The following is a 24,570-nucleotide window of genomic DNA, read 5'->3' as shown; positions in this document are numbered from 1 at the left end:
TTAGTAATGTTATTCAAGAATTTCATATGGTTGAAATACTTCCGCACCTTGACTTCCCATCAACACTATAAATTATGAAGTCTAGGTAGGTGGCGTAGTCCTGGAATCCAGCTCTTGGAGGCAACATAATGTAATGGGAATGGCTTATACTTTGAGGCCGGTCTTGCATGATGGTTTCTGCACCGGATTCAACCCCGATCGTGGTTTGAAGCTCACGGTAATACGAGGTTTTCTAATTTGGAATCCGAAATTTCCTAAGTTTAGAGGTGCGAGTAAAATATGTAGCATATAGCATTCATCTTTATAACCTTGAAGCTGCATAAGCACGCTCAGAAACACAGAAACTCAACACAGTGTATGACATGTACGAGCGGGCTTCTACTATCAGAGCCGGAGGGGAGAGGAGAGAGAAAGAGAGAGAGAGAGAGAAATGATGAGCAAAGAAGGGGAGGGATAGAGTTCCGTGGAATGAAATGAAACCTTCAATTAATCACGAATCCACGTGAAGTATCTGCAAAACTATCGATATCTTGTTTGGTATCTTTTATCAACGCTAGGTTTGCTTCCTTTTTGTTCTAAGTGAGAAGTTTTCTGAGAATCCGAGCAGCAAACTGTGACGTCATGGAGCATCCATCTGAAAATGAGCGAACTACAAGATGCTACGAAAATTTCAATGTCAGGGTTCCTACTGATCTGGAGAAATCTATTTCCCTGACTTCTACCTGACCTTTGGCACGAAATTCCCTGACTTTTATGACGTTAACATAAATAAGGAATAAATAACGGTGATTATTTATATATGAGAACATTTATTCCATAGAGATAAATAATAATCAATTACTCATACGTACATTTCTCACCACCCATAAAAATCTGAGCAGTGTTCCATACTGTGATCATTAATGATTGGCTAAGCTGAAATTGGTGTACATATATATTTTATACAATTTCCCTGACTCTCCCTAATTTCCAATCTTTTTTCCTGACCTGCACAATTTTCCCTGACTTCCTTAACTTCCTTGACCAGTAGGAACCCTGAATTTGCACGTATTAGCCTAGGCTTTACCTTTACTTCTTCTTTTAACTGATGAAGTGTATTACCCAAAGAATCAAGCAGCCACATCTTAATCTCTCTCCTTTACCCTTTAGGACAGTTTGTTTCTTGCCTTCTCAGTTTGAAGGTAAGGAGGTGGCAAATAATCTGCCTTGACAAAAAAACAGTAACAGGTAAGGAAGAATATCGGTAGCATAGTCGATGGCTTTGCACGTATAGTAATCGTGGATCTATGGTTACACGTTCACTGGCAACCCTCCTTTCTTCAGATTATAAACCCGCGCTCCCATTTCAAATATCGACGATTTGGAAATGACTTCTTTAGGAAAAGGGAGCAGACGAATGATGATTTACGAGTCAGTGATGTGAATATAATCGGAAGGAATGGAGAATCTTGAGAAAACCAAACAACATGATATTGTCCACTACAAACTAACACGACGTGGGACAGAACTAAACACGCATCGCACTCGAAATGAGTAATCTGTCTCTTATCAACAGTGTTTTACTAACCATACACTAAACATACAAATACTATTGTGGTCATTTCTCAGTAACATATACTGGTGGTTATTATTTCTTTAAATGTATTTCCACTGTTTGGAATTAAGGTTCCTTTTCAGCGCCGAAGATACATGAAATGTGGACCTAGAGCTTTGTGGGATCCAAACAACATGATTTCACAGTGACACCGAGGTTACATTCGACATCGATCTACTGCAAGATCTGAGCCAACAGGAATTCAAAACCCGCTTATATACGGAAACATCAACCATTTCGCCTCGACGAAGCATAATATTACGTTTAGCAAATGAATGACCGCGCATGGAATTTATAGTTTAAGTAATATATTTTCGCTATTCAATAGTATGTGATCCAAGATGTGTTGGCCAGAAATGTTAAGCTACCACTGTGCTCTTCCCGATTGTAAGCTTTTTGTGAGATATCCTTAGTTCAGAACCAAGTATCTCTAGCTTCAACACAGAATTTAACCACGACTGTGTGATAAAACTGGAATTCGTTCATAAATCTAACATACCTTTACTTCTCGTGAGCACTTCTGGTGACTACAGCCGAAATACTGAATTTCTCAATGTAACAATACGAGGATTTTCAGCGAGTTTTTTTACTTACGATTTCTTTTCTTCAGTGACTTACTATTACTATTACTATACTCACATACAATAAACGTAACAGGGGGCAGATAATAATATAAATTAAAATCAGACAATTTGAATAGGGTTTCTGAATTCTAAATATATTAATCAATAGTCGCCCATTTAATGTCATATGAATATTGTCATAATATATAATTAAATGTGCAAAATGAAGAAAACTTCATATACATACTTTTTCATTTGAATACAATCTTTATTTTAAATAATTCTTTTTTAAAATACCAATATGATTGTAATAAAAATATTTTAAACGAATTAATATTTAAACACGGTTTGCCTAAAAGTTTTCTGACAACTTGTACTATAGGCAAAGAACTTCACGAAATCATCATCTTTTCCTTTCTCTATTGCATTTCAGAATTTTTTACTGACTCCCCTCCCGTCATACTTTAAATAAATATGTTCATAGTAAAGCAATTACTATGCTTAGAAGAAAGACATTTTCTTAAAAATCTCCCTTTAAATGCAATATACAGTGTTCTCCACTTTTACGAAAGCTATTCGGGAACTTCTACCAAGTGAATGGATCACATGAACAAAACTCATTCCCAGCGAAACGACGTTCAAACACTACACCACACTCGTACTGGCTTTAATAGGATTTTCTCTTTACGTAGCTGAAGATATAAATAAAAAACTATTACCATAAATACAGGATTTCGTTATTGAAAGCACTGAACACTAGCTTGTTTTCAGAAATTTGAAGACAAGTTGTGTAAAAAATACATCACTTATGTTATCGTATACACACACACCCACACACATTCACGCACACACTATTTTCATAGAAGAAAAAACGAACATTTTCTCCACGAAAGCACCTACACTCACGGAACACTACAAGATTTTCTTCAAATTCGCTTTCAACCGTTCTTGAGCAGGGTTCACTTTGATCTTCAACTGCTGTATGAGATCATAGATCTTTAACGATGGGCCAACCTTCATTCCCGTCAGGTCAATGATCTGGTCTTTGGTAAGAGTCAGAAGAGTCTTCCCATCAATTTTCTAGACAAAGATAAAACATATTACATAAGTACAATGATGAAAAACTTTATCCTATAAGTAAACAAAATGAAGCACGTAAATTTATTATTATTATTAGTAGTAGTAGTAATAATAACTAGCATTACATTTTGTATTTACGCTAAGAAATTAATAGCAACATTGTTTAACTAATAACCAAAAAATCAAAAGAAAAGCGTGTTGTACTTAATAAAGCAGTTATTCTGCCATCAACAGCTTAACGGCAATCCTGTATAATGCTTCATAATAATAATTTCGCAATATTCAATTGAAGACTACATTATCAACTATATAAGGTCTCTAAGAAGAAATAAGTTAATACCAATAGGTCCAAAGACACTTAATATTATTCAATATAGATTCTGAGCGTCAATACAGAGATTCCAGCGTTGCTATTATAACCGTTACCGCGTTATATAAGTAATTTTTGGACGCTCTGTATATTTGTTAAGGACAGAAACCATTCTTCGATTTATATTTTATTCTTGTAACAAAATTCACTTCTTTTCTTCGATGGGAACAGCGAACAACGACTTTCTCTCACGTGTAAAAACAAAAGAATCTTTCTTCGTTTACCAATACATATATGCGAAACGTTGTTTTACAGTGAAAAAGATTTTAGTGACTAACAAAGGGGCTATTCATTTTCTGAACTACATGTGTGAGGATTTCTGTTCCGACCATCTAGACATTTCAGTGTTCTTTCTTACTAATTATTATGCACAGACTATGTTATATAATTATTTGAAACTGAATTAGTGTTTTATTCGATTACTTATGGAAATACTATTAGTCCAGGTGCAGTAAACGTCTGTTACTCGCCAACCAATATTGGTGAACACCTTCTTATCGCAAAGTTCTCACGTTTGAACTAATCTCCTCCTCTTCTCCATTGTGGCCAGTGAACTGCAAATGAACACAAATTCTTTCAACATTTAATTTGCATATTCATAGGTTGTTTAAACCAAATTATATTTTAAAATGAACTCCCAATCTCAAGAGAGCTGGTCAGTCCGATTTCCACCCCGAGTACCTCAACTCAAGGAGTCTTTCTCCAGATACCAACTTAGAAACTGTACGTGCGCTCATACATTATTATACAGTCGTCCAACGAGTTCATTAGCAACTAGCCCCATTTAGTTAATTCCTCGTTCCTTTGACCCAGTTCGCGTAAGTAATTATCGGTTCCTATCAATCATTTGGATTACACGATTATACATTGCGACTGCAAGTACTTATTCCATTGTTATGCCACTAAGAATTTTTGTTGGATTATCATCGCGGCAACCTCGAATTTACGTCGTGGGATTACTCCCAGTTCTACTCACAGCATTGATTTCAATGTGCATCATTTCGTGGTGCGAGAAAAGTGCTTTTAATGATTTCCAAAATATAAAATTTTATTCGTGCATATATCTGATAAAGATTTAAAAGGGGTATTATGTGTTGTTGAGATGTGAAGTGTAATTTTTTGTTTGTCAAAGTAGCGAAGTGCATCTAATAAACAAGTATATTATTAAATATGCTTTCGTATCATGTGTTCATATTGTTTCTATGTGTGCGGTCTGAGCGATTCTCTGGATGTCCACGGGGATTTTCAGACGAAACATCCGAACCTTTCAATGTTTCACACTCGTTTCATTGTGGAGACCGAACAGGGAAGAGTTCTACAATTCCTTTTTGTAGATGTTCTACGATCTTTTAGCCAGATAAGCTAAGCTGTTTCGAAAGTATCCAATGGTTGGTGACAGGAGCAGATCTGAATAGCAGTTATACTACTACTAATCGTAGAAAGGCATGAGATGTCTTGCAGAGCACGCATCGCAGTGCTTTCTCAAAATCGCGTCCTTTCAGCATCTCGAGACACACACAAATCGATTGGACCCAGATCACGAGAGTACAGTGGGTGGAACTTTAGTTCTCAGCTTTTTTTTTCTCCCTTTTTTCAACGTTACATATCTGTACATTGGTGCTTTCGACAGTCGCGTTCCCCAGATCGCAAGCGCGTCGGTACTGGATTTACCCACCTTAATGGCAAATTTTATTGCGTACCACCGATATAAACTGCCCTGCATTTTCCACTATGACGCAACACTAGGGCAACCACACGTCCCGTTTTCGGGGCGTGTCCCGGCCGTCCCGTCAGTAGATGGAAAAAAGTAGTACTTGTCCCGCTTTGTGCAAGTGAAGGAAGTAAATAATAAACCCAGACTTTACGGGCATGGCGAGAGATGCTGGTAGCTTGGCACCTAGCGAGCAAGTATATTGGTTGGGTGTTGGCAATACTGGAAAAGTCAGTAAAACGCAAGGAGGTGTTCGTTGTCTACAGAAGGTTTTTTTTTTTTTTCTCCTGAGAACCGTATGCATCCCGAGCAGTCTGTTGTGCAATTTAAATGCGGAAACAGGAATCGTGTATTTGTTTTCAGACGTGTGCACAAAGGACAACATGCAGATATTTTAAAATTAGTGATCCTTAGCTACAGCTATTCCTACACTCTGATAAATAATTTGGGTTTAGTCTACTCGAAATTAATTTGCTCGCCCCCCCCCCCCTCCCCAATGAGCATCTTGATGAGATGGCAATATTGGACTTCCCAAGTTTCTAAACTTGATTTACTGAATGTAACAGGAACTTCAAGCAAGTACGATTGGAGTAATTTATGTATTCAATCAATTATCCGTCTTAGAAACTCTTGAGTTCATATCTTCGTCACAGGAAACAAAATGTTTCAATAACTGCCGTTTGTAAGTAATATATATTTGCTGGACACAGAAAGTAAATTGTAATTTTTGTCTTATAATAAAAAAGTTTGATTAATCTACTCCTCTATATTACAAATCAGGTGATTATATTACAATAATTTAAAATGAATTTTAAATTGCAAATTTGGTTTTCTTTCACCATTTGGGTAATTTATTATATAGTTTTAATTCCTATGTAGTGTAACAAGTTTTGAGTTCTTAGCCGGAAATTTTGCATACGAATATGATTTATGGTTTTACTGCTGTGTTTATTTACACTCCGAATTCAGTAAAAAATTCGCTTCACTAGTGGTCTACTACTATTCTTTTCTTTCTTTCTTTCTTATTGTTATTTATATTATTATTATTATTATTATTATTTGTTGTTGTTGTTGTCCCGTTTTTAGCTGTTAAAATTATGGTCACCCTACGCGAGACATAAAGCATTTCTCATTCTGCTAACGATCCGAACGCTATAATGCCGTGTAGGCAACTGAATTGGGTCTGAGCATATACTTAACAATCCCAACCAACCGTCCTGCTCCCTACACCCAGCCTCGACCCTTTTGATTGGCCCGCTCAACTTGTCTCACTTATTTGAGACAGACTTTGTATTACAGACAATGTTAGCCAATGCAAAAAATGTATCCCATTATAAATTTGTATGTTAAATTTAAATTCTTAAAATTTATAACAATCACAAGAGTGAGAATGTGTGGCTGGTCAAAAATGTTAACACACCAGCATGGTAATTCGATGTCCAACCCAGCCGTTAATTTTTACTCCTAGAATTTTACTAAATTCACATTTATATAGAATATGGTACGGATGCTCTTTCTTTGATTTATAACATAAAATTCGAGGGAAGAAATGTTCAGCTTCCTCACTAATAGTTTGATGAGTGTCTTATGACGGTCAGTGATTTCCATTCATGTGAACAACGCGGTAAATTATCAGCAAAAATAAATCAAGGTATTATACTGTTCTAGAAAGGCTTAGGGATCATTTTAACCATTATTTTCAGGCAGGTTTCTCAATCTAAGGGTCGCGAAGATAAGCGGAAGAGAGAATACCGAATCTAATACCGGAAAATATTTTTAATTATTTTGAATTTTTTTGTGATAGGCATATTTTCATTTTTATACATACTGTTAAGAACAACAAAAAATAGGTCTAGTAAACATTTTCAACAGGTGCAGAGTTGTTTAAAAATCAATTTGAATGAAAAAGGTATGATACGAAACTAATGAGAACTGCATATTGAGATACCAGAAAAATTCAACAAAACCTGCATATTAAAATACAATTAAGATTGAAAGCTAATAAGATACCTGGGCATGGTGTGATTTCACTAGTGCGGCAATGTCCGGTTCAATCTTCGTGACGCACATTATCAAGTGATTTAAAATATTCCATAACTTGTTTAAATAACTGTCCAAGTTTTTTAACCAAAATTAGAAATCACTTAATTTTTTATCGTGTGACTCAAAATTAAGGCCTCCATTTCGAAACAGTAGGACGGATAGGATTCGATATTTGTAATATGAATAAACTGACCGAATTTGGTTTTAATCCATTCGCTTTTAGGGAAGTTACTGTATCCATTATATACAAGAAATGGATTCTACTATTATAGAAATAGATGGATATCATGCTATCTCCATAATAGGTATATTAAAAATCCCACACAAGCTTATTACAAACCAGAAATTGTAAGGGGTCGCTGGCAACAGGATGTGATGAAATCGGGTCGTGATAGAAATTAGGTTCAGAACTAGTGGTTTTAAGGCAATACACGGATATTTCAACAAAACTTCGTTCAGAGTTAGAAAGTGAAGAAATTCACACGTGACTTACAAAAAAACTAAATTTTATTAGAAATGAAAATAAGCATTCTGCAAGGCTGAGTGATGTGATGATTAAACATTTAGACCAATGACAGCCAATTTATAAAGCAAAGACAAGGCTCAGGCTAACATTCTGATCTCATTATGTGGGAAGTGTTGTGTCCTACTTAACGGACAGCTTTGTTACATATTATTTATTTTGACACAATTTATGGATCGACTAGTTAGTAAGCGATCAACTACTTTCCAAAACATGCAAAAATTTCAACAGAATCTGCAGCGCATACAATAGCATCTGCGATTACTACTACTTGTTTTAACGTTCTTCTTTATTGATATATACGGAACTTTCTTTATAATTCGTTTAACTGATTTTTTTTTTTTTCACTTTAAATGTCATTAACACTTCATTAAGTGTTTCTATGAAATACAAAATTATTCAATTCAGGCATTTATATTTTGATAAATTCAAGTAGATTTATTGATAAAAATATCAATTCACTATACAAAAGTGTTCAGTTTATATCGGACTGGATTGGGAATGCCACTACCATTTTGGGAATGACGCTAGAACGACGGGTATGCTATAATTATCAGCAGTTTGTCCTGAAGTTGTAGGTGGGTGAATGTCATCAAATAGCACCGAAATTAAACCGTGGCCTTTTTCCTTGCTCGTTTGTCCTACATACGCTCTGTGAAACAATGTAGGGAGAACGGGTTCACACTCGAGGTGACAACTGCGAAAACTGTTGTGGACTGTTTCACAAACCAGAAAGCACCACAAAGACGGCTCAAACGAAAATGACATTAACATTGCTGCAGAGAATCCACCGCCTGGCGTGCCAGGAAAACAAATGAGCCAGCGATTCATTTTTGCATCGCCAATTGTGAACTTAGCTTCGAAAGTGGCTCCAATTGAGGCGGTGGCACACCTGTTCCCGCGCTACAGGAATGAAAAACGAACAGGAAACTACATGAAAAGCAATTGGCGGGGACCAACTGGCATATGTGTTGTATCTGAAGTACCTACGTCAATTCATAGTTCTCCCGTTGTGGGATGCGTACATAGGTACCCTACCTTATAAGACCTGGCTGAAAGCTTATGGTTGGTAATAGGTAACGTTAATCGAGCGCGACCGATCTCAGCCTCCTATTCATGTCTTTAGGACCCCTGAATATCTACCAGCATATGCAGTGTTACACGGCAAGTTCACTTCTTCTTTGACGTCGTGACCCCCAGTTACTGAACCCATGGTCTGACCACAGCCGGTCAGAGAAATGACCCAAACCCGACATTTCCTGTAATTCCAGATATATCTTGATGACTCCCAGCCCTAACTACCTCAGATCGTTCAAAATTCATGCTGAGATACAACGTACGCATCACCTCCATCTTCTGATTCAATGACATGACTTATTCGTCCATTTGAGAGGTATGCTGAAGTCTTTCCTCCTCCAATACAGTCGTTCGAGTCCACTCATACTGCCGACTCCAACCACCTCATTTTACCTATTGAAGTACTACGTGCTCTACCGATTCCAATGGCACGAGCTAGTCGTCCATTTGGGAGGATAGCCGAAGCTTCACCTCCCTAAGTAAGGGATCCAACAATCATCACCTCCACCTACGTCCATCACCACACTCATTATCCTATAATGAAGGAAATGCAATCGTACAGTCATATTTTGATTACCCCCAAGCTCATTCTGTTTTGGGGTGGGAGTGGGGTGATGTCATCCTATTTTCTTATCACATGATGTTCCAAATTATTATCTTGAGGCAGAAGTACGTCAAGCATCGGTAGCAATTGGGGCCATGTCTCGACTTATATGCATCCGTCATTTCCATAGAACTTCCTGATGCTTACCCCTGTCTAGTGAAGTTCTTCACTCTGCTACAATATATATATACTGAATCGTGTGTCAATAAACCTGTTATCATTCTTTTTCTCATCATGTTTCCAGTGAAACTTGGACACAGCAATGGTAAGAACATTGAAGTCACTGCACAAACTCTCAGATCAGAAAACGTTCTGAGTCGGTTAAGTGTCTCAAATCAGGTCTGATATACAATGTGAGACTGGATTCCCATACCAGGAGGTCCGGTATGCCGTTCGCCCATCCACAATCACATATTTAGTTTCTTACCAGCCTCAACTCTGTGCGTTTCGAGCTATATGACATATGTCCAGATGGAAAGTGCTACACTTTTGCTAAAATTAAAATGATTCAGGAAGTTGTCTATTCCTAACATCTGGTGCTTTTACCCCCTTCAGAGGTGTCCTATTCATCCTGTCATACTGTTGCACAGTGAATTAATGGTTGGTCGATCAGCTCTCTTAAAGGATTCAGTTTCTTAATCTAATAGTTTAACTCTTACGTTAGAATAAGACATAATGCATTACTTGGAGTAGTATTATACGCGCCACTGAGCTGTCTACGTTTGTACGTTTGGATCTACATTAATTCTAATTCTCTGACTCCAAACACTTGATGCATAAGCCATCAAGGAAGTCAGTAGGTTATCATGACATTTTCTTATCAAGGAAGGGTGAAAGAGAACTTTCCTTGTTGCAGGGAGATAATCTGTATAATGTTATTTGTTTTAGTTCAAGCATATTCAATGCTGTTGCAAGTAACGTTTCGCATCAAGAGCATCCTTCAAAAGTATGTATACAGTCTTAGCAGTCGAGACTGTTACGTTTATATTCATCACACCAGCCCTTCGGGCTCCTTGCGGGAGGCGCCTCCAACAACTACAAACAAGCTGTCTTCTACTTCTGGTATCTGGTATTTCTGTCAAGATTCCGCCATGATATCTCAGAATCTTGGAAGGAATCCTTTAGTGCAGTGGTTCTCAACGTTTTCTGACTGACCACACACTTTACTTACACCTACGACATCGCGATACATTTGTCTGATGCATTAAAACTATATAAATTTCACGTCAGTGGAATACGCAGGTGTCAAGAATTCAATCTCATTTCCTTTCAGGACATCTTAATATAGTAAATGTTTCTTTTCCCATAATATCTTGCTCAAGGGGGATGAAATCCCGAAATCCTCTTCTGGCGTCCGTCAAAGTTTCTAAAGAGTAATGACTCTTTATAGTACTAAGCATTGTTACTGCCGTTAGACGTCCGACTATTACAGTTTGTCTTCTAAATTGACTGTGACTAATTGGCTCATTAAATTCTCAAATTTCACACCTTTATGGGACTTTGCGACACATCAGTGTGTCGCGACACAATGGTTGAGAACCAGTCTTAGTGCATGGCTTAAATATATTTGTGTTATCCCTTCAGATGGACGAAATGACAGGCAGTCCTCTCTCAATTGAGGAAGATTCATCCATCTCACTGGTAGTGGGCAATGCCAACTGCCGCTTCAACTTTATTCGTCACGGCTGGGAAAGTTTCCCATATGAATTTAAGGTTGTTACAGGATTCACTTATACAGGTAGTTGCTGAGAAAACGTAAGAAATAATAATGAATGTTGATCTAATTGATGTTTCTTGATTTTTTTTTTTTTTTTTTTTTTTTTTCAGTAAGGATGTTCAAAAGTGAATGCAAGATACTGCTACAAGTCTATTATGCCACCTATTATCTGGACTGACATCCCAAAATTGTTTACTGCGGATGCTAGACAGGTGACGATCCATATGCACAAAGTCATACCGCCAGAAAACCTCTGCTTTATATTATTATTATTAAATATGACGGGAATTAGGGATTCGTGTCATTCCATTTCAAGATATTTCTGTGGCTCTGGTCTGTTGAAAAGATGTTTCCACATCGGCGTCCGTGCACCCGCACTGTTTCTGGAAGGTTTTCCACGAGGACTGGAACCGTGCTTTACCAGAGTTTGCTTCAATGAAAATTCGACATTAGATGACAGTTCAGAGTGCTGGAGGTCCAGCAAGATACCATCGGTGGTAGTGACGTGGCTTCTTGTAAGGTAAGTACTTTTCAAAATCGGCCCAATATATACCGAACCTTCTGTATATTAAACAGCTGAAGTATATAATATGGCTTAGACAAATTGGTGTCTTTATTATCCGCTGTCGTTGTTCTAAACCCTTAAAAGCTTCTGGTTGATAAATACGGTATGCATGAATGCTCGCGTCCTCTCACTATCATTCTTCTAACGACCTCATTGTAGCATTTAAACTGTAATACATATCTTATCCCAAGAAGTGAAAGAAATCAACAATTTGCCAGAAAAGTGTATTGAATATATTCAAAATTATGAGTAGTTTTATTCTTTATTGTCGGTAAAACGGGCAAACAACTAACAACAATATGAAAAGAGTTTTAAGTTCCGCACAGGGAAACGGTAGCAAATGGCTTTGGTGTGCGTAGTCCCACTGGGCTACAGAGTTTTTGGTGTTAGTCCAGTATCATGATCTTAACTAAAACAAAAGAAGCCGAACTCTGACCAGAAAGAACAATCGACGTAAGACACATCATCCAAATTAAAGTAATGTAATGTAATAGGCGTTTTGTAAACCAAATTTTACCAAAAATAATTCAAAACTATACAAATAAAAATGAAAGATATCTTGTTTGTGATCACATCATTGGAAAACCGGTAAATAGTTTAAAATGAATTCTTGAATATAGTTGAATTGGGTTCTTATTATGTCAAAAGCCAAACCATTTGGCGTAAGAGACCAATTTGTGGGTCTAAGCCTGCTCCAACGCCATCTGCTAGCGAAGGGCTGAACTACGTCCAGCCTAGGCTGCGAGCACGTGGCCAGGGCGCTGCGACACCTTGTCCCAAGAGCTTTCAAGACATAGTGGCCGCCACGTCTTGTTTTCACGTGACCCCAGTTTGCCTCACGACGCTGGTTAGACGCCGAAAATTGGGAAGCACAGGTCGGGAATCGAACCCGGGACCACGCGGACATGAGACTAATGCTCCAACCTCTAGACTACGGTGTGCCCGTTCTTACCATGTCACTTCCACTACAATGCATATGCTAAGAGGAGAGTAGGTTTAAGATGTACGTCAGAAAGTCGAAGCCACTCAAGTTACGAAGATGAAACTCGACATATCTGGGGCTGAGAAGTAAAGTAGTATACGTCATAAAATATTAATTCCACAGGGGAAACGATAAAAAGTGTTTTTAAGATAATATTTTGTCGAATTGCATCAAAACATTTTTTGTTTATTGACGGAAAACTTTTTTCATTTCCATGCGTTTCAGTTGTCCACATCTCAAATCTTTCCTAATGTCCCTCGTACTAATATAAGTGAGAAAATATAACTCAATTTCGGCCAAAAAGTGGCCTGGTATAGTTTACCTCTCAGCCCCAGATATAAATTCCTTATTAAAAATAAGGAATCCGTATCCCGGCGTTTTCGAAAATTCCGCTTGTACGAGAAGACGGTAAGGGGAAAGAAAGGCAATTTCTATAATTGTTTTTCAACATTTAAGTCAATGTTATCTATCCCATTATCACGGGAAATCAACTGAACCCTTTGAAATAAATTTTTGAACATAGCATCTACCTCGAACTGGGATTTTATCATATCACTTTGAGGAAAATCCATATCCTAAGAGGATAGCGGGAGTTCAAAATTTATGCCAAAAACAGAATATCTCACGAGTTCAAGTTAGGTAGATGAAACAGAGAATGTAAACTCTTTATTAAAAATAAAATTAGTTAAATATTTCGCTTTCAAAGGGTGAACAGTACCAATTCGTATATTTAATTTTTTTACTTTCTATTCTTAACATGGAGAGTGAAAAAACGATTGAATGGAAATTAAAATGAATTTCTGAATACAGTCTGACCTTTATTTATTTATTTATTTATTAATAAAGGAATTTAAGTATTTCGCAAAAGTGTAACGGCCGGACCATTTGAAATGAATTTATGAACTTTAGCACTTTGGTGGAAATGGGTTTTCATGATTTAATTTCGGTTTAAATAGGAAGTGTGTGTGTCCTAAGAAATGAGAGGAGGGTGTTCAGATATATCTTTCAGATTGCTATACATAAATCAAGATTTCCCGAAATACTTAAGACAATTTTTAAAATCTGTATAATCCTTGCTTCATTAACGTTTATTTACAATTACAACTGTCTCTTTTGCCTGACATTATCATCGTTATTAAATCTACGATTTCATTTCATTTCATTTCATTCCATCTGCTAAGATAGATCATAACTCACTCACCCGTCTACTAAAACTGTCACAATATGCTGCACAGTCATTGACCCGCAGAAACTGGGCTACATCGAATACATTCCATTCCAACGGCACTATTTCTCCGGTTTCTGAGCTTCCTGTAGCATCTATCAGTCTAGGAATGAATTTTCCTGTTGAGTTTGTACTCTGTGAATAACATAAATCAATCAATAATTATAAATTAATATATATTTATTTTCAAAAATCTTTTTATTCTATAGAATAATATGATAAAAGCACATATAAAAATAAAAAAATAAATCAAATATAACTTAGTGACGCAGAAAAATTTTCCTCAAAACTATTGACGTTCAAAAGCAGTTCTTATAAAGAACTCTTTTTGAAATTTCTTCACTCACAACAAATCTCATACTGAAAACTGACCACATATTTCTATTAAATTTGGCATGGTTTTAATTGACAATTCCTCGAAATGTAATAAAAATCATAAACTTTGAAACATTTCTGTCTTTAAAAATTTTAAGAACAATTGAAAGTAGGAACGTGCTCAGCGGGGTCAGAACCTTCCAAATCCCCCCTTTTTTCTGTAAATTTAGTCTAATTTCAGGAGTGATCTTACAAATTTTGCTATAACTATCTTCATATCGATTTTGGACCTCTCCCCCCCCCTAAAAAAAAAAAAAAAAAACTTTTGGACATAAATTCCTATGCACTTGCCTGGCTGGAAGCAAGTCTTTCTTTCCACCGTAACGTTTTTATTAGAACTTCTTTTTTATACTAAGTTTTGTTTTCAGTAATGTATAATTTCATTTACTTATTATTGTTTATATATTTACTCTTAACTCACCACTTTAATTCTACATCCCTTGTTCATTCACCTTTTGAAAATGCTAACTTTTTGTTGCTAAAACTATTGGAAGAAAAATTCAGAGTGTGGCTGGGAAAAGGGCACATATGGATTTGAATACAGAAACCAGCTGTGCAAAAGGCTCTACTTCCTGTGAACTGCTCACCTGATAAAATAGTATTAAATTTTTGCAGTACATATTACAAAAATTATAGAACGAGGTTCGTTTAAACTGACAGGGAGATTAAGGTATATGGGTATATATGCAGGGTAAATTTCTGTAGCACTGAGAGTTCTTTACTTACTCTAAACTTTCTCGAAACCCATTCTATTGTTAGAGAACGACGGATCCCCTAGTTGTGTTGTTCGGAAATACAAGCACTACTCATCGCTGTCCCAAGGCAGCCTTTTTAATTGATATTTAAGTAAAATACGGAAACAAAAAATGAATAATTTGCAAGCGCTTTTGTTTTTTGTCAAATAGGGGAAGAAAGTACTACCGAGAAAAGAAATTTAAAAAAAGTAAGAACTAAGAAACTGTTGACAAGCGTCTACGAAAACGCATAATATTCATTTTGTTTCGGATATATTTATTTTTTATTATCATTGATTACCATTATTTCTCTCTCATACTTTTCATTGTACCTTGTCTTCCTCATCTTTTTTTCAACTACATTACACAATTTCTTTTAATTATTTGTTCGTTCTCCTGGACCTGCCTATCTCATTATTTTTCTCCGCCATCACTACATTTCTTTATTTTCGGCCTAGTAGAACCTGTGTATTTCAGGTGTACCCTCGGAAAATATGCGAAACATACTTCGGCCCCACCCCGCCTCCCTCTGATGGATGAAACCTTCCCTTTGCTTAGGGAAAAGAAGTGAATGACCTCAGTTGTGTTGTCAGTTTATCATTCAGTCATTTGGTCTTGACGAGTGGAGATCGTAGGCTACTTAGAATGGCTAATAAGACAGAGCACAGCAAAGCCGCCCTCTAATGGAGGAAACCCTCCCTTTGCTTAGGGAAAAGAAGTGAATGACCTCAGCTGTGTTGCCAATTTGTCATTCAGTCGTTTGATCTTAACGAGTGAAGATCATAGGCTACTTAGAGTGGCTAATAAGACAGACCACAGCGAAGCCGCCCTCTAATGGAGGAAACCCTCCCTTTGCTTAGGGAAAACAAGTTAATGATCTCAGCTGTGTTGCCAATTTGTCATTCAGTCGTTTGATCTTAACGAGTGAAGATCATAGGCTACTTAGAGTGGCTAATAAGACAGACCACAGCGAAGCCGCCCTCTAATGGAGGAAACCTTCCCTTTGCTTAGGGAAAAGAAGTGAATGACCTCAGCTGTGTTGCCAATTTGTCATTCAGTCGTTTGATCTTAACGAGTGAAGATCATAGGCTACTTAGAGTGGCTAATAAGACAGACCACAGCGAAGCCGCCCTCTAATGGAGGAAACCTTCCCTTTGCTTAGGGAAAAGAAGTGAATGACCTCAGCTGTGTTGCCAATTTGTCATTCAGTCGTTTGATCTTAACGAGTGAAGATCGTAGGCTACTTAGAGTGGCTAATAAGACAGACCACAGCGAAGCCGCCCTCTAATGGAGGAAACCCTCCTTTTGCTTAGGGAAAAGAAGTGAATGACCTCAGCTGTGTTGCCAATTTGTCATTCAGTCGTTTGATCTTAACGAGTGAAGATCGTAGGCTACTTAGAGTGGCTAATAAGACAGACCACAGCGAAGCCGCTCTCTAATGGAGGAAACCCTCCCTTTGCTTAGGGAAAAGAAGTGAATGACCTCAGCTGTGTTGCCAATTTGTCATTCAGTCGTTTGGTCTTGACGAGTGAAGATCATAGGCTACTTAGAGTGGCTAATAAGACAGACCACAGCGAAGCCGCCCTCTAACGGAGGAAACCCTCCCTTTGCTTAGGGAAAAGAAGTGAATGACCTCAGCTGTGTTGTCAGTTTATCATTCAGTCATTTGGTCTTGACGAGTGAATATCGTAGGCTACTTAGAATGGCTAACAAGACAGAGCACAGCAAAGCCCGTGAAATAATTCACTGTGGCAACGCTTCCGCAATGAAATGAATACAACAATTGAAAGATCTTTTCCTTCTTCCTACCTAATCGCTTACAATGTGCTTATTGAATGCCTGAAATTATTTTTCTGGTCATTTCACCTAAAAAGGACATGTACTCACATTAATATAAGAGGTGGCAGTTCGTTCTCGAGGTAGACTAGGAGGTGGAGGAGGTTGATTTGGTTCTGACGGGACTGGTAACGATTGATCCGGACCAGCCGGCTCCTGTCCCATTTCTGGTTCACGACTCGGAACTCCGTTCCCATCAGGCAATGAATCTCCTAAAATAAAGTAATATTCAATTAGTCCAAAGCAAATAATTAGGTTAACAATTATTCTTACTATACTGATTATAATTACTTACGATAATTCTACTATTGATTACAATTATGTTTACAATTTAATATCCATTAACTGACAAAACAAATGCACTTAAGCAACACCATTATTGAAAACTAGAATTACTGTTCAGGTAGGCCACAAACTGTGTTTATCCCAAGAATGCTCCCGTTACGTTATAAACCTGCACACACACAAGTTCATATTCTGTCTGCTAGCTGGGGCTAAAGAGAATACCTAGGCGTTCATTAATATCTGCTTTCATTATTTTAAATGATAACAACAGCCAAAATTACGAAATTAAATACGACATTATGACGCTCTAATAGTAAGTCACACACGAGGAAAAAGTATAACTGGGAATGTATGAGGATTTATCACGACTTCTTCCACTTCATTCATCATCCTTTTCCATCTTATTTCCCTTTCTTCCACATTAGTTCTTGTCATTTGTCTTTCTGGTCTTCCTTATGGCTGTTTTCCTATCTTCTCATGTGTACAAATATCTTAAATAAGCGCTCTTCTTTTATTCTTTCTACCAGCTTGGCCTAGGGTTTACTAATCTTTCCCCTACAACATACTACACTTTTAGATATGTTCGTGATTATTTCATATTTTATCTACTTTTTGTTTATTCCCAGAATGTTTCTTCTCCATTTTCTTTCACTCATTATCCGTGTTTTGGCACCATACAGTACTGTTTGTTTGTAATACACGTTGTAAATACCACTTCTGCTTTTCTACATATATTACAATTCAAATGTTTTATACTTCCGTAATTTCGCACCTCACTCAGGATCTGCTGTCTTCTCAATATAAACGAATATTTGAAACGGCCAGTAAATCGAGAATATTCATTCTAAAGCCTGTTAGTGGATTTTTTTTTTTTAAAAATCGTTTTTATGATCATTAAATGACATACAAATAAACACACTCACCAAATACAAAAACGGTTCTTTTACCTTTTAAGATACAAAGGTCACCTAAATAATAAGATACTTGCTGATATTAGACTCACATTTCGTCGGTCCAATGCCACAACCGCGAATGTGCAAATTTTGCTATTTTCACCTGAGTGCAGTTTCATGTTATTTGGGGCACACAGATTCCAATATTAAAGTGCCATTTGTGAAACATGAGTATATTAGAAGTTATCTTCAATTCCTAAAACATGTGCCTAAGTCTATATACTGATTTGTCGTGGTAAGTTGAATATTAAAATGCTTGTAACTCAAAGTCAAAGTTAGCACATTCGCGGTTTTGGCATTGGATCAACTATTTGTATTTGATTTAATTGTATTTGATTTAATTGGAAGATTTTCCGATTTATATCAGACCGAATTTGGAACGCCACTTTATCTGTGGAATGATGCTAGAACGACGAATCTGCTACCCTTAGCAGTAGTGTGTCTCAAGTAGTAGATTGAATGTCATCAAATGGTCCTAAATTAAACCGTTACTGAAAGCTGTGTCGTGTGTCCTTTTCCATGCTCGTTGCATTATGAAGTGTCGAAAGAATGGGTTTATACTCAGGGGGACTGTTCCGAAAGATATTGTGGCCTGTTATACAAACTTGGAGCATTTGGTGAAAACAGTTGCAAACGAAAAGAAACAGGAAGAAAGCTCAAAGTGATAGTAAGAATGCTTGAGGGTGTCCGCCGATTAGCGTGCCAGGAAACTTTACCAATCCTGGGCCAGTCAGCAAATTAATTCAAATATGAACACAGTCATTAGTAGGCGACTCCGGCTGAGGCCAGCGTACACTAAACCTACAACAAAACTGAACTGCTGGAAGCTGTATGAAAAGTATCTGGCAGGAGCCAAATGAGATCCATTTCACTGGTGGTGGTGACATTTGGGAGCTCACATACTGTGACAGCGATGCCAAGGACGGCTATAATTTCGTTCGCCACTACCGGAAGTGCACCACGTGGGTTTATGGTAATTACATGATTTAATTATGCGGGAGAATTGTTGATACGCAAGGTTGATAATAATAATAATAATAATAATAATAATAATAATAATAATAATAATAATAACATAATACTGAATGGAATATACTCCCAGGAACCCATTACAACACCTAGGCTCGTATTTTATGCCCCTCGGTCCAAGAAATTTTTCTGTCCCCTTTTGTCGTTACAAGTTATGTGTAAGCAGTGACGAAAGACAAAACATTATAGTGTGTCCCTAGAATAGAAAATAAAAACAAAAGTAAGAAAACTTTTAAATACTAGTCTACAGAAAATAAACATAGTATTGTCAATAAACTTCCAAGGACAGTTAATCAGTTCAGTTTTCAACACACATATATATCTCCTTTAAATTTTTCTCTTGTAGACAAAATCATTTTCTTCGCATTCCACACTTCGTTTTTTCTTTTTTCTTTTTAACATCTCATCCCTGGAAATTTTCACCTGGGCCCGCGCCCCTGTTTCTGCATGTAAATGCGGGTGATACTGTACGGGGCAGATGCTAACAAGGTGAGGATCTATATGGACAAGGCTTCATGTCATACTGGTAGAACATCTCTGCGTTATCACAAAATGGAACGGCAATTAGGATTTCGTGTTATTCCTGGGAAGAGTCCTGATGGATTTCTTCGGTTTTGGCCTATTGGAAAGACATCCACCTTGGAAAGCTCAAGTCTGGAGAGTTAAGCACTGGGACAAATGGCTTGCTTCATCGGAAACTTCCGGTATCAAACGGTAGTTCTTACTGCTAGAGGTCCAACAGAACACCATCGACGTTGAAGGCGTTTTTTCTCTCATTGTGAGTATCCTTCAAAATCTGTCCCATATAAATTAGACAACCATTGTATTTCATTATTATGGGGAGAAATTACATTATCAATTAACAATAACAATACTTGTATGGACTCAACGAAAGAAAATACGGCTGATATTTAGTTTCTCCCCCAATCTTGCACATATAAAATCTCCACTCAAAATATAGCTGCGCGAGCGATAGCGAACGAAGGAGGTTAGAAGTCCCTCAGGGCTAATTGTTTTTTACCTTTATCACAATTTAGACAAAAACAAGATACTCGGTTCTGAAACCATGAAACGAGTTGGAGGAGATACTAAATGCCATCCGAACATATTACATGCTGATATTACACAATATGTAATTTAAGATGTTAAAAAATAAAGTAGAGTGACATGAAGCTCCAGCTTGCTCATGTGAGTAGTTTTAACTAGCATCAACAACTACCATCCCGTCCAATCATTGAACGGACTTTGTAAGTGGATAGTACATTCCATTCCAACGGTTGGTAAAGGAAGTATGAGTACCACAGAAAAACTTCTCCCACAGTGTAGCAGCCATACTGGAATCGAAACGAACTTTTGGAGCCTTGCACTTTCGGTGATACTGCTAGAAACCAAATAACTTGAGTCATTCCCTGCAATATCGTAACAAGTGTATCTCTGTGTGTGCATAAAAGGATGGGAAGTAAACAGAGAAGCTTCAATCAACTCACCTCCATGAAATTCAACTGAAATCTTCATAGCCTGAGGTGGATCTCGCAGAAATCTCTCTGCAACTTTGACATTTCCAAGGCCGAGAGCTCTTTTCTTCATTACAGATCCTGGGCTTCTACCCTTCTTGTGTCGTCTTCGTGGCTTCTTCTTTAATTTTTTCATTGGCACTGAAGCTGTCATCGCAAAATACGGAAGAAGGACTTCAGTATTTTTATAACATAAACATTCTAATAGTAGTATAATTAATACTTTATTACTACTCAAGACTTAAAACTCTGATAGCCGTTATTATTAACCGTTACAAACGCTACGTAGCTAAGATTACTCATTCTTCATATTCCAATTGGCTTCATGGTATACTTGCCAACAGGTTTAACTCGTATCCGTTGGACGACTTAGCAGCACAATACTTAACGTTATGAAAAATAAACTAAACAAACTTCTTATTAAATGTATTGCTAATTTTTACTTGATGGAAAAAAAAAAAAATGAGGAGAGAAATGAATGCTGCTACAGCAAGATTCGCGAAGAATGACTTTATAATTTGTACTTTCCGATATTACAAAGATAAAGACAGTTTGAAGCAATAGATACTTTTTAGTGCATTGAATTTATCTGCTAGATGATGTCTGCTTGATTAGGAATATTTATTAGTTTATCAGGAAAACTGAGTTGGGAGTAATAATGATGAAAGGAGATTACAGTAGTTGTATATTTCAATATATGTTAACTGAGATGAGTACACGGTTCGGTGCGATGTGTACTTTGTCGTTTGTGTTGAGCTAGGATGCCATGTTGCAAGAATCTTGTAGTTGTCTTTAAAAAATCTTGCAACCATACAATATTTCTCCATGTAAACACATTCTTGAAAGGGAAATGCAACAATTTTTTCATGTTGTAAGGAGTCAAACCATGTTCACTTTCTGGGTCGTCTTGCTTGCTACCTGCTATCGCCCTCCCACTAACATTAAAAAAAAAAAAAAAAAAGAAAAAGAAAAAGAAAAAAAAAGTTTCGCCGCTTCCAATTCTTTTAGACGGGGAGAGGAAGCGCGGAAGAATAACGTTTTTAATGGAGATTCACCATTTGTCCACTAGAGTGCAGTGCTGCATGGGTGGAGACATCTTTCTTGCCTTCAGAAAGTTGTAATGTGTGAACAGTAAATAGAAAGATGGGGTTGTAAGATGTTTTAATGAAGCTAGAGGATTCTTGCACCATGGCAACCAGCTTTAGTAAATGTTCAGTGCTAGAAGGACAAATAACTAAATTGAAGTGATTCAGTCGTTGTGAATTAATTGCAAAAATTGAGAAGATATTTGAAGTTCTAAATAGAACAACACAAGAGAACTTAATTTAACATCACTGAGGTTTGACATTAAACCCAACAGTACAAAATGAACAGGATTCATATATTTCAGTGTAAGCTCAAGTGTTTTTGATATTAAATGGAGTCCACCTCTCGTAGCTTAAGCGCATAAACGAGATTTTAAACCTAAACCCACACTTGAATAGAGATCGAATTAGTCAATTTTCTCCATGCGACGTAGCAGCTTTGAAGTTACTAACCGCAGCCATTCAATTTATACAGAATTCATTATTTTAAACAAGTAATTATTAAGCTTTCTGGCTGCGATTATCTAATTTGTTATATCAAACGTTTTATAATACGAAATACTAAAATACACTCAAAAGGAATAATTTATGTTTTATAGAGAATCAGGAGTCCAAGTAGCGTATATAGTAAGTATCGTTGTAGCACTTTCCTCGTCTTTTACTACTGTTACTAGCTGAACCTGTGATATTTACACAGCGTACAGTTCTAAATGAGCATGAATCTTCTTCCCACTGCTCACTATATCTGTGCAAGTCCCTTTACGAACACAAGTAAAGAACAGGAAGACTTTCAAAGGGAGTGAATATATAAATGTAGTATTTTAATATATAGAATATTGGGGGAGTTTGTGGCGAACTTGGATAAGTGATAGATGATACCAAATGCAAATATTTTTTTCTTATAGCTTCATATCCCAGTACGCCTCATTGTGGGTCCACAAGCCTTCAAAGTTGCCAGCTTGCAATAAGTTTTGTCATTCAGATTAAAACAAAGCGCCTGAAATGTCCATAATTCCGCTATGTGTAGCTCCTCAACTACACTTGTGGTTTTCGATACCTCATTGTCGAAAGGATTGCCACAAACATATAAACTTCTATAGCATTTTAATATATAGATTATTATTTAAAAATATCTTCCCCCGATTTATTTGTTTACTACTCTCTCACTACTCTTGAAGCTGTGAACAATCACAGGTAAAGAACTTCCCTTATTTGTGACTGAAAACTTCATCGAACAAACCCATACCATTTTTGATCGTAAAATAAATTGGGCAAGGCATGTGAAATACATCTTACATATTAATTAAAAAAAAAAAAAAAAAATAATAATAATAATAATAATAAGTTGACTAATCACTGGACGACCACAATTACTTCACTCCACCTAATAAACAATCCCAACTACTACACTACACAGCATGCATAACTTCGCTTTTTTTTAACGTATGTATCTAATAGTGATATTCGACAATAAATTAGTTTAAAACTTGCTTTTTCTCTCGCAACTTTAATTCGTCTTTAAGTACCTTTTACTTACGGAATTACTGATACCCTTACGAATGAAAATACACTAACCCCTACCACCACTATTACGCTAAGATTACATTTAATGGTTCGGCTCTAAATTTGTAATTCTATTTTTCTGTACGGAAAAATAATTCAATGAAGCAGTTTAAAATTGATATCATCCACGTTGTAATTTTTGTAGTAAGAAGAAACAATATATAGAAAATATTCAATAATATGATTAACAATTTACTTTATCATCAATGTTTGTTTGAATATTGCCTCAATTCATCAAATTATTCAATACTCGAAGATGAATGGATAAATGTCTTTATTTTGGGATTTAACGTCTTCTCACTGCACTAATAATTCATCATCTACAGTACGCATTTTGTAACTGCTTCACGTAACTGATTGTCCAAACACAAAATCTGAAGGGATCTTCCCAGATTGTATGTCACATGTGACAATAAGTGTTATTCCACAGGATATACTTAACCTTATTTCTATATATTTTCGTAGGAGCTACTCGACAACCACAAGCCCTCCCCGCTGGCCTAGCGCTTGTACCTTTGGTACACATGGTTTCGAGTTTGATTCCCGGTGCGAGACCAAAATAAATTTAAATTTCATTATCAGTTTCCTTTAGCCTAAAGGGCATAATCATGGAACGTTAAACTACAAAATTTAATATAATTTCATTTCATTTTCATTTCCGACCACCAGAACATCGGGATTTATGTCTTCGTCAATTGAGCATCAATGTTTCTGAGTAATTACATTGCTGTAATGTATCTTCAGCTATTAAAAAAATAAAAATAAAAAAATAAATTAAAAAAATACTGATTGTGTAAATAGATTTAATTTCACGATATTACTGATAAAAATAACACTTTCTGTTTTTGAATAGTTAACTTTTCTTTTGCATTACGTTTCAGTTTATGTTAACATATAACGGTTTTCGAATCGGGTTTTATATTGTATGATCTCTCAAAAACGTGAAGAGACGCTGACAAGTTTCATTTAGTAGTTCCTGCCCCATAAAACTAAAATCACGAGTTCATCCGATTTATAAATGAGATGGTGACGCAACTTATTTAAATACAAAACAGAGAAATTAATATTTAATAAAATTTGCCCTTTTCTTTACTAAATTAAATTGAGCCACTGCTCGAACCGATTATTGAAGTTTCATTTCT

The 24,570-nt window shown here is 36.6% G+C and overlaps 1 protein-coding gene across 8 annotated transcripts in view; it reads right to left on the bottom strand.

Annotated features, from left to right (window-relative positions):
* Positions 1-2,291: 2,291 nt before the first annotated feature.
* The window catches only part of LOC145685686 (MBT domain-containing protein 1-like), a 70,282-nt gene continuing 48,003 nt past the window's right edge, over positions 2,292-24,570 (bottom strand). For all 8 annotated transcript variants that reach the window (XM_081758104.1, XM_081758100.1, XM_081758103.1 and 5 more), the window contains exons 13-16: positions 20,754-20,927; positions 17,051-17,211; positions 14,031-14,189; positions 2,292-3,237 (exon numbers count right to left, since the gene is read on the bottom strand). In XM_081758104.1, the coding sequence (XP_081614230.1) occupies positions 3,070-3,237; positions 14,031-14,189; positions 17,051-17,211; positions 20,754-20,927 (662 nt within the window). In that variant the 3' untranslated portion in view covers positions 2,292-3,069. The remainder of the gene's footprint in view (positions 3,238-14,030; positions 14,190-17,050; positions 17,212-20,753; positions 20,928-24,570) is intronic.

The sequence above is a fragment of the Thermobia domestica genome, chromosome 5, assembly GCF_964235325.1.
Source record: "Thermobia domestica chromosome 5, izTheDome1.hap1.1, whole genome shotgun sequence".
Taxonomy (NCBI): domain Eukaryota; kingdom Metazoa; phylum Arthropoda; class Insecta; order Zygentoma; family Lepismatidae; genus Thermobia; species Thermobia domestica.
This window is presented reverse-complemented; position numbering and strand designations above follow the sequence as displayed.